The sequence below is a fragment of the Neovison vison genome, chromosome 12 (assembly GCF_020171115.1).
Source record: "Neovison vison isolate M4711 chromosome 12, ASM_NN_V1, whole genome shotgun sequence".
Classification (NCBI taxonomy): Eukaryota; Metazoa; Chordata; class Mammalia; order Carnivora; family Mustelidae; genus Neogale; species Neogale vison.
In genome coordinates, this window is record NC_058102.1 from 131,829,671 (window position 1) to 131,841,417 (window position 11,747).

General features: G+C 38.4%; 1 protein-coding gene across 4 annotated transcripts; it reads left to right on the forward strand.

Moving 5' to 3' along the window:
* The first annotated feature begins 132 nt into the window (after window positions 1–132).
* On the forward strand, window positions 133–10,198 carry THNSL1 (threonine synthase like 1). 4 transcript variants are annotated; one of them, XM_044227344.1, is made up of 3 exons: window positions 133–178; window positions 6,441–6,613; window positions 7,848–10,198. In XM_044227344.1, exon 3 carries the CDS (start codon window positions 7,894–7,896, stop codon window positions 10,123–10,125), a length of 2,232 nt encoding a protein of 743 aa, XP_044083279.1. In that variant the 5' UTR covers window positions 133–178; window positions 6,441–6,613; window positions 7,848–7,893; the 3' UTR covers window positions 10,126–10,198. The 4 variants fall into 4 exon arrangements, with proteins under 4 accessions (XP_044083279.1, XP_044083277.1, XP_044083280.1 ...); XM_044227342.1 differs by lacking the exon at window positions 133–178 and adding an exon at window positions 300–456; XM_044227345.1 differs by lacking the exon at window positions 133–178 and adding an exon at window positions 320–339.
* Window positions 10,199–11,747: the final 1,549 nt, after the last annotated feature.

Consider the following 11,747-nt stretch of genomic DNA (forward strand, 5'->3'; position numbering starts at 1 on the left):
ACCCCACGAGAGACAGTACGGAAGTGCCGCGGGGACGCACGCGTCACACAATACGGCTCTTGTGCGCAAGCGCCAATCCCGGGAGAGGCGGGGCGAGCCGCTGAGGCCTCCCTGACGCTAGGGCTCTGCGGAGAGCTGGACCGGGTGAGGAGGAGCCTGAGGAGCACGAAGGATTCTGGTAGGTGGAGCGGGAACTGAGAGTCACGTGGCCGGTGTGGGGTTGCTCGGCGCGTGGGTGTGGCGGCGGGCGCGCAGGCCTTCACTGACGCAGGCGCAGTGGCCGGGGCGCGGGATTGGGTGCGGGTCAGGCCTAGGGAATGCGTTGGCCCGGGGCTGTGGGTGAGCGTGGGTGAGCCCCTGAGGTGTGGCCCTGCGTCCTGAGGCGGCACTGGCGGCTCCCGGACGCTCCTCCCCAATTTCTTTCCTTTACCCCGTCTTCCCAGTGTGATTTTCTGGGTGAGTGATTGGAGGAGAAAGAACGGGTAAACTGTAGAAAACGGTGCATTCCCGCTGCATGCCTTTCCCCCACCTCGTTCCTGCCCGCCCGCTGCTCCGTTGTCATCTCAACCGTGTCTGCGCTCATTTCCCCGCCGCTTCTGCCCCAAGCTGTCCGGAGCTCGCCGCGCGGCCCCGCTCGCCACCTGTGGGAGTGCGCGCCCACGCACGCCCCCGCCGTCCGCCGGGTCCGCCCAGTGCACCTGTCGCGCCGTGGTCCTCCCCTCGCCCTCCCCCCCTCGCCCTCCCTCGTTCTCCGGTTCTCAGCTCTCAGCGCCGTGCTCCTCGCGGTCAGGCCCCTCCCCTTAGCTCTTTATCCCCAGACAGGTGGCCTTGAGGCATTTTAAATAAGCAGCCGAAACTAGGAGGAACCTCTTAAAGGGACCCCTGAATGTGGGTCCATGTTTATGGTGTCCCTTTCTGAAAATTGCCTTCTCGGAAGCGGTTTTGTTCCGTTTTGAACCGTCTGCTCTTCCCCTGTACCTATTTATGCACGTATGGCCGCCGAAAGAGATTCATACGGAAGCCTTTGCCCCATCCCGAGTCTCTAAAAGACATTTGGGCAGTATTTGGGAAAGAGGAATTGGCCTAAACGAGCCTTACAGAGGCCACTGCCCAAAGGGGGGTTTAAGATAAAAACCAACACCAGCTTTGGTCGTCTCACTGCCAGGGTGCTCCGTGGAGAGAGAAAAACAGTAGGATGGCTTCATTAACCTTTTGGCTTCTACTTAAAAGGGGGTGCAGATTGTGAGGGTCCTTACCATCTGGGGCTCTTAGCCAATGTCATTATATAAGAATAAATTTAGTTTTTTCTTCACCAGTTGGTAAGATTTTTATTTTTATCCCAGACTTTGAGCATTTTATTTCAGATGAGTGGCACGTTGGAGATGATGTTCCTGGTCTTCACATCAGATCTTCTCAAAACATTTTTTAATGTATATACCAGTTTGTCATTTTCCTTTCCCTTTTGACTAGTTTATGTTTTGGGGAGGTATTTTGTTTTTGCTTAACATGTGTAGAGGAAGATTCTCTTTATACATGCTAAGATTTGAACTAAGGACTCATAATGATAATACCGTTTACCTAGTGGGTGGTCATTGGCCAAAGCTTATACATTTTCTCATGAAGAATAAACATTGTGGGACGTTTCATATTAATCAGTTCCTAAAAGAGCCAGTAAGGGCAAAGCATGATTTCTCCAATTAGTAAGTCCCAACCAACCTCAGCTGGTCTTGACTTTATGGCGTTACTGAATACAGTAATTTCACTGTTGTCAGTATATTTATTGTGGTTTTAAAAATACCAATTTATGATCTCCTCCCTATGGTAAATTTAGTTTCCAGTCATGATGAAGTTGTTAAATCATTTAGAAAGGAACTTTTTTCCTTAGATACTTGATCTATAATTCTGCTTGCCTTTGGAAAGCATGTTTACAAAAATATTTTTCTAATTTTTATAATTCCCTCAAAATGGCAGTACTGTTCAAGGAAATGTCAATGCCCAGTATGCCCACAGGGAATTAGTATACTGGTATACTGACAGAGATCACGAACTTTTTCTGTAAAGGGCTTGGCAATAAATATTTTAGGCGTTTGCAGGCCACATGGTTTTGGTCAAAACTCCTCAACTCTACTGTTGTGGATCAAGAGCAGCCAAAGACAATACAGAACAGATGAACAAATAAATAAGCAAAGTTGTGTTCTCATGAAACTTAATTTACAAAAAGGGTGGTTATAATTTTGCACAGATTTGGCCTGTGGTTTTGCACAGACCCCTGCTATAAATGGTTGTACATACAAGTTAAGAGTTTTTTGCTTGGGATTAATTCTAATTTACTTAGATGAATAAAATGAGATTAGGTAGGAATGGTAAAAAGACAACTAGGAGGAAAACTAACCCTGAATAAGAGATACTGTTTGTAATGTTTTTTTAAGTTAGAGAATTAAAAAGGGTACTTAAAAAGTCTTTTGAATTAAATACTCAAGACCATTAGGAGGATCTCTAATAGCAAAAGGCGAGCAACAGGAAAGACTTAATCAGCTTTGATATAAGATAGGGGCAAAGATGAGTGATAAACTTGGAAACTCTACCTTTGATTGTGAGATCCCTCTGATTACAACAGGACACTGGAGTGTGTGGTTCCTCTTCGCATAGCTGATTGACCAAAAGGCGTGTTGAGAAGATTTTTGCTTAATAGTCCAGAGCAGCAGAACTTTACCTCCCCCTGGTTAGTTTATGTCCTAGGAAATTTGCATTTTTTATTATGTATTGGAAAACAACATATCGCTGTCAAAATACAGTTATTTTTAAGAATTTTTAAAAATATATCAGCAAATCTTCATAAGGTAATTGACTAGATTTAGTCATTCTTCTGAGAAATTTAGATTGCATTAATATAGGGTGACAAGCATAATCATGGCATAAATATTTTCAGAAGTTCAGTGAACCACAGCCAGTTCTCATCATGAAATAATTTTTAAATAGTATGTTGCAAATATTTTAAATGGGTGACATGCTAAATCATCCTGACTAAATAGGATTGGATACTTTCCCAGAGGAATCAGAAACTAGGTAATTTTATAATGGAAATCTTCTGGACCATTTTGGAAGTAAATATTGATAATAGGTATGACTTTAGTTGATTAGCAATCATCTAGTGGTGTCCTTAAGAAAACATCACTGTAAATAAGTTGTGAAAATTAATAGGAATTTCTGGTTTAAAAATATAAGTTTATTAGCAGTCATAGGAAATAATTTAAAAGTCACTTAAAAAGTGATTTCTGTACTTTTTTTTTCTTGAATTCATTATTCAGTTTTGATCAGCTTCCCAAAGTAAAATTGTTAAATTTTGTACCATGAGATCAAAGAGTACTTGAATTCTTTTGTACATGTGGACATTCTGGTTTTGTTTTTTAAAATTTTTGCTGTGAAACTGACAACCTCTTCATTTATCTGTTAGAAAGACAAGTGTCTATTATGTCTAAAAAGTATCCATTGCAGTTAGGGAATCAAAAAACCCCACTATAAGTGATCAGTAGGAAAACCTGTTTAAAAAGCATTAGTGTATAATAGAGTTGTGCAGATCTTCCAGCCTCTGAGGAATTCGAGAGTATGACTAACATGTTTTCATGAAGAACTTGACTCTGCAAAAAATACTTGAGAACATCGATACAGTAAAACCTGAGTACTTTATGGCCAAGACATTTGGTCTTTAAGTACTATTTTTGTTTTCTGACTCCTGTGGTTGACTTCCACTTAATTTGAAAAAGTTTTGTCCTTTGGCTGAGGAAAAATTGCTTATTCATGACCACTAGACAAAATACATACTAAAATATAAGTAAATGAAAAAGCTTAATAACATGGCTTTGAATCGTAAAGGAAAATGGTATGCAGTTGATGCTCACTTTTCAGAAGTTCCATATTTGTGAATTCTACTCACTAAAATTTATTTATTTATTTATAAGCCCAAATTAATACTTGCAGAACTTGTGCGTTCATTCATGGACGCACACGCACGGTGGGGAAAAATATGAGTCTCCTGATGTGTGTGCTCTAAAATGTGGTCAAGCAGGACGGTGCTCTGCCTTGCTGTTTCAGCTCAGATACTGTAAACAAGTGTCCTTCTCCCATTCTTGTTAGTGCCACACTTCTCACATTTTTGGTTGGTGGCTTTGTTGTTTAAAATGGCCCCTAGGTTGCTGACTAGGTGCTGCCTAGTGTTCCTAAGGTAATAAGGCTATAATATGCCTTACAGATAGAATCTGTGTTAGATAAGCTTCATTCAGGCATAAGTTAGAGTGCTCTTCGCTGTTCAGTGGTGAGTTAATTACTAATATAATATAATGCATAAAATATAAAATGACTTTAAAGAGAAACACATAAAACAAGCCTATGTATTGATCAGTTGGTAAAAAATGTGACCTGAGGCTCACAGAAGCCTAACCCTGTATTTCCCCTAGGAGTAATGGGAATATTCACTGTTCACTAATTCAGTATTCATGATGACTTTATAGAACATAACACCGTGAGGGGTGCCTCTGTGGCTCCATGGGTTAAAGCCTCTGCCTTAGGCTCAGGTTATGATCCCAGGGTCCTGGGATCAAGTCCCACGTCGGGCTCCTTGCTCCACAGGAAGCCTGCCTCTCCCTCTGCCGGCCACTCTGCCTGCCTGACTCTGTCTCTCTGACAAATAAATAAGTAAAATCTTTAAAAAAAATTTTTTTTAAAAAGAACATAATACCATGTATAATGGGAATTAAGTGTATTTACCTCCTAAGTAAAGACCAGTTTCTAGATGAAAGTTACATACTGCAGATATTATTCCATCTTGTCTTTTGGTTTGCTTACAGTGGATGTTGAAGCCTTAAAATTAATTTGCGGCTAAAATGTTATGAAAAAATTTAGTATGTTACTTAAAGTAGAATTCATCTTTATTTTTCTTTTTTTTTTTCATCTTTATTTTTCTTAAAAAATGGCAATATTTGTTACATATTATAGCCCTTTAACAACTGAATTATATTTTCAGGAAGATTTTGTAAAATGATGTACTAAATTAAATTAAACTGTTATAATTTTCTATTTCTAATTCATACAAAATAAAGGAAAACTAAGATTATAAAAGATAAGGCAAACAATGCATAATGTTTGTGTTACAGTCTTCTGCTTTTAATGGAATTGATGGTAAACATTGTAGCAACCAACACAAAGTGAAAAAGATCAGTTAAAAAATTCAATGTCCAGAAAAACCAACCAGCTATTCAGGTAATACTACAATTATTGCTAATACAGACAATAGAAAGGTATGCGCTGGGAACTAAAAAAGAACACACACTCCTGAATAGCATGTAAATCAGGTGGTTTTTAGAAAGTGTTCCCCTTCCTCCAAGAAAACTAGCTGGTATTAAAGTACTATACTAGAATATAATTTAATAAAAGACATTACTGATATCAAGTGTATACTTCTCAGATCCTTGGTTTATGGCAGGGAAAGAATAAGACTGTATATAGCAAAACAGTTCTTGAGTCATGGTAAATATCCATATTTTTCTGAAGGCTTATAAACTAACCAAATCATGAAAAAATACACCTAGCCTTGAGTCTAGATATTCTGATTCAGTTTATATGTTTTTGGTCCATTGTCACTGAGTGATAATAGTATGGCTATATATGAGAATACTCTTATATGCCAACCACTTTGATATGTGTTTTGAATTTATTATAAACTCAATTAAATAGACAAGGGATATTTGTGTGTAGCAGACACTTTCTTTGTGCTTTTTTACGGTAAATATTATTACATACAAATCACGTAGTGACTCAGATAGATAAAACAACCTACAAGAGGGGCACCTGGGTGGCTCAGTGGATTAAGCCTCTGCCTTCGGCTCAGGTCATGATCTCAGGGTCCTGGGATCAAGCCCCACATCAGGCTCTCTGCTCATCAGAGAACCTCCTTCCCCCTCTCCCTGCCTGCTGCTCTGCCCACTTGTGATCTCTCTCTGTCAGATAAATAAATAAAATCTTTGAAAATAAAAAAACAACCTACAAAAGTAATTCACCCATTTCATAGCTTTAGTCCACTGATTTAAATTTTTCTCTCATCACTAAACATCCAGTTAAGTAATTAAAATTTCAGGTGTCATTGTGAGAGATTTTATATTTGCTTTTATTTGGTTATATTACTGTCTTTCATATTGCTTGGTGGAAGAAACTCCTTCAATACTGTTTAATGAAATTTCTTTTCCATTATAAGACACAGATGTTAAAAAAAACAGTATATTTTAATCTTTTAATAATAGATTTGGGGAAACATGAAAAGGGTCAATTCATTCTTTCTCTAGATTTTAAATTTTTCAGGTGGGTATTTTAATAATAGAACACTCTATGTGTGGAATTTTATAACATTGTATGTGGTAATGATTAATTTGAAAATTTTTCTGTTGTAGACTCCATTTTTTGCAAAGATTGACTTTGCCTCAGCATCAACAAACTCTTCATCAGAGATTGGTTCCTGTGTGTCATATGTTTTACAAGTCAGTGGGAATTAAGCACAGCACATACAAGCTGAAAAGCCAGATAAGGAAATGTATTCCTTCTCTTGACAGTTCTAATCTAACTTGTAAGTTAAATTTAGTGTTAGTTTTAAAATGGTTTAAATGTTTAATTATAGAACACAGTAGCACAGATAGAGTAGTCAATGAAAGTTTTCAGAATGTGTTTGAGCATACCATCTGATATTTAACATGGCTTAGTTGCAGAACATGTGAAAAGCTCCACTACATGTCTGTGGAGTTCCTTTAGTCAATTTGAATGAACATTGCAACAGTTACTAAATTGCATTTTATGTATGATTAAGACTTTGACTTGCCTGGCATAGGTTTGTGTTTTATTGGTGAATACATTTCCAAAGACAGGTATTTGAGCAATATGGGGGAATTGCAGAGGTTCTTTGGAGGTCAGAATAATTATTTCCTCTCATCATTGGAAACCTTCCTGAATTGTTTTTTGTTTTTGTTTTTTTTTTTTTAATTACTGTCACTGTAGAGTTTGGCATTTGCATTACATGTCTCCACTGATAATGTTTAGAGGACAGAAACAAAAGTGACAGTTTCATGCAGATAAGGCTATAGACATGTAGCCTTTGACTTTGTTGTTGATTCTCAAATTTCTTAACTATTTGCATAATATTCTACCTTTCATTTTAGATTTTTTAAAAAAGGCCTTCAATATGAAATATATCTAAGGATGATCCCTTACAGTATGCTTATAAAAGGCACATGAGAAAGAAAATGCCATACCTTCGCCCTATAGTTTGGAAAGTTATTTCAGCATCTTGTAAGCAAATATTCTACTTTCCTGTTGTGAATTTTATGAGAAATTTCTGAGTAGCATGATAGTCTGTCAGCATGTTAGTAAAACTAAAAGAAATTAAATACAAGGAATATTGTTCAGCTTTTATGAATTGTAAGTAAATAGCATTCCAAATAATCCTTGTTTACATGGGTTATAAACCAAGAAACAATTTTCATTATGGGAAAAGAAATACTAATCTGATTTGTATGGTTTTTTTAAAAAAGCATCTATGATATGGCATTTTCTGAATAAAGCCTGCTTTATAGTTGCAATTTTTTAATGTTTTGATTATTCGGGCTTGAGATTGAAAAGATTATTAAAAGGATAATATGTAACATATGAGAATTCGGGTTTGAATACTTTAAAAAATATCCCATACATATGAAAGATTTCTGAACAGTTTATGTACCATGGACGTGGTTATTTTTAGTCCTATTTGGGATTTTAAGTTTGTTGAAATTAGTAACCAAATGTCTTTTTTGTTTTTATGTTTTGAAAAGGGCTAAAGCCAGTTTTTAGGTTAACTTGGGCAGAAAAGTGAAGAGAATGCTGCACTTTAACCGATGTCCGCATCTGAAACAAATAGCCCAGAAATGTTTTTCTAGAATACATGTTAGAACGGATAAACATGTGCAGCTGTTTCTTTCAAGAACCTTTGCACTTGCAGAATTCAGGAAGTCGCGGCACTCAACCCACTCTCTTGTTGGAGACAAAAATATTATCCTGATGGGACCGCCTGGTGCTGGGAAAACAACAGTAGGCAGGATAATAGGTCAGAAACTAGGCTGTTGTGTCATAGATGTGGATGATGATATCCTTGAAAAAACCTGGAATATGAGTGTGTCTGAAAAATTACAGGATGTTGGTAACGAGCAATTTTTAGAAGAGGAAGGAAAAGCCGTGTTAAACTTCTCTACATCTGGAAGTGTGATTTCCCTTACGGGGTCCAATCCAATGCACGATGCTAGCATGTGGCATCTGAAGAAAAGTGGGATAGTTGTATACCTGGATGTACCTCTGATAGATATAGTCAGCCGCTTGAAATTAATGAAAATCGATAGGATTGTAGGTCAGGATGCTGGAATGCCTATGAAAGATTTACTGAAGTTTAGAAGACAGTATTATAAGAAGTGGTACGATACCCGGGTTTTCTGTGAAAGTGGGGCTTCCCCAGAGGAGGTCGCCGACAAAGTGCTCTGTGCGGTCAAACGATACCAAGATGTGGACTCAGAAACGTTCGTTTCCACGAGACACATTTGGCCCAAGGACAATGAACGGACGGTTTCAACAAAATTCTTCAGCGAAGCAGTGACCGAGGGGTTAGCTTCTGATGGTGGGCTCTTTGTCCCTGAGAAAGAGTTTCCGAAATTAAGCTGCGGGGAGTGGAAAAGCCTCGTAGGAGCCACCTACATAGAAAGGGCCCAGATCCTGCTGGAAAAGTGTATCCACCCCGCTGATGTACCTGCCGCCAGACTGGGAGAAATGATCGAGGCTGCTTATGGGGAAAACTTTGCCTGCTCAAAAATTGCCCCCGTCAGGCACCTCTCAGGCAACCAGTTCATCCTGGAGTTGTTTCACGGACCCACGGGGTCATTTAAAGATTTGTCTTTGCAGCTCATGCCTCATCTTTTTGCACACTGTATTCCGCCAAGTTGCAACTATATGATCCTTGTAGCTACTTCCGGAGACACCGGGAGCGCGGTCTTAAACGGTTTTAGCCGTATTAGTAAGAATGATAAGCGAAGAATAGCTGTGGCCACATTTTTTCCCGAGAACGGTGTAAGTGACTTTCAGAAAGCACAAATAATTGGCAGTCAGAAAGAAAATGGATGGGCAGTGGGTGTCAAGTCCAGTTTCGATTTTTGCCAGACAGCCGTCAAAGGAATTTTTAGAGATTCTGATTTTACTGGCTTTCTTATTATGGAATATGGGACAGTCTTAAGTTCAGCTAATTCCATAAACTGGGGCCGACTGCTTCCCCAAGTAGTTTATCATGCTTCTGCATATCTTGATCTCGTTAGCCAAGGATTTATTTCCTTTGGAAGCCCGGTCGATGTCTGTATTCCCACAGGAAACTTCGGTAACATTTTAGCAGCAGTGTATGCCAAAATGATGGGAATCCCTATTCGCAAATTTATTTGTGCCTCTAATCAGAACCACGTTTTGACCGATTTTATAAAAACAGGACACTACGATCTAAGGGAAAGAAAATTAACACAAACCTTTTCACCAGCAATCGATATTCTTAAAGCTTCAAACCTGGAACGACATTTGCACTTGATGGCTGATAAAGACGGCGAGTTAATGACAAAATTATTTAATCAGCTCGAAGAGCAGCATCACTTCCAGATAGAGAAGATGCTGGTGGACAGACTGCAGCAGGATTTTGTCGCTGACTGGTGTTCCGAGGGAGAGTGCCTGGCAGCCATCCGTTCCACCTACAACGCTTCAGGGTATATTCTGGACCCACACACTGCTGTTGCAAAAGTGGTTGCAGACAGAACGCAAGACAAAACTTGCCCAGTGATCGTCTCATCGACGGCTCATTACTCGAAGTTTGCACCTGCTATCATGCAGGCTTTAAAGATTAAAGAAATCAACCAGGCTTCATCAAGTCAGCTTTATTTACTGAGTTCCTACAATGCGTTGCCTCCGCCGCATGAAGCCTTATTAGAGAGAATGAAACAGCAAGAGAAGATGGAGTACCAGGTCTGTGCAGCGGATGTCAATGTCCTGAAGAATCAGGTGGAAAAACTGATACAAAATCAATTTGTATAACAATGTTTTGAGTAAAAAAATTTTTTTTCCTGGTGATAGGCATGCAAAAATAAATCCCAGACATTGATCTGCAGTACAATACCATTTTCATTTTTCAGTAAATATATCTACATGTAGATCCATTATCTTATGGAATTTCAAGTAACCTGATCTCTGTAACTGAACATTGTACCTGCACATGCTCCTTGGAACCTTATAATCTGGAAGTCAAAATGGTAGCATAGTGCGTGGATCTTTGTGTTGGGCTGTGTTTTGCCCTCGTGAAGGATTTATCAGTTTTCACGTCCTCATCCCTACTTTGAAGTGGATCAGAATGTCTGGTATTCAACTTGGCAATTAGAATATTTAAGCATAGTTGTTAAGGAATACATCTGTAACCATTACTGGTTTTCTGTTGACTAGAAAGATGATTTGTCATTCACATGGCTATCTTGTATGGAAGAAGAAGGAAGTTCATCTAAGACAGGGCCAGTGTTTTTACCTCTCTTCCAAGTCCCATTGTGGACTACAACTAATTATACGCGTCCTGCACCATCCAAATTAGATAAGTGCTCTGTTCTTTCCTCCATCCCCTTTGGATGGTTGTACTTAGGGTGATGTATTTTGAAAATCAAGACACATAATTTAAATCTAGGATATAATCATCAACATAACTACTTTAGTGGTGGATATAGAAGTAAAATTATCTATTTAATGAGAAAAGTTTTCCAAAATTCAGAGTACTTCAATAGTCTTAATAGAAGTATATTTATATTATAGGTAGCAGTTTTTCTATATTATTTGGAGTCCACTGCTATGTAATTTGTCTGTGGTCTCTCTCTTCGATGAACATTGTCTTTTTTGGCAACTGACGTCACACAAAATTGAAAACACATGTATCTATCTAGCTTTTCTTTCCTTGTAGTAATAATAATTTTAACCATGATTTACCTTTGTGAATTTACTGGATATATTTTTTTCTGAATTAAAAATTGTTACTCAGAGGATTTGTAATGTAATGGACTACTCTCAACCACAAGATGGCATTCCTAACATAATTTGCCTTTGCTGATAATACCCTGCTTCATTTTCTAGTTCATGGAGGAACTACCTCCATGAAGAAACATATTAAAAGTTGTAAAGAAAAAATTTTAATGGTTTAATGAGCAGAAACAATTGGTTTAAAAGATACTAAAAATCAAACTGATTTTGTGTTAACATTGGATGTGGCTTGGCTTCTCCAAAGTAAGTTCTAAAATCAAAAATTGAAAACCAGAAGCAGGGACAAGAAAATCATGGAGGATTCAAAGTTTAGTTATTCCTGTCTTCTTGGTTTTTTTTTTTTTTCTCCTTTTGCTTTTAAGAGTATCTGTTTAAGTAGATGACATATTTTAAAAATGGAACAATGAACAGCTAAATGTTTACTGTATGAGACTGCACTATTTTTCTGAGAGGGGGAGCACAGTGCTTAAAAAAAAAGTTATTTCTGTCTCAAGAACTGTAGCTAGGGAAACCACACACACAAAAATGAAGCCATGTACAATACGAAAGAGTTACTGTAAGATAGTTTATGAGTAAGTAAAAAATGAGTTGATAGTTAAGTTCTGTAAGGATTAAAAGGGGAAGGAAAAGATGGCTGTGGA

Excerpts from the sequence above, each read along its gene's own strand:
- THNSL1 (XM_044227344.1), top strand. The coding sequence starts at position 7,894 with ATGCTGCACTTTAACCGATGTCCGCATCTGAAACAAATAGCCCAGAAA.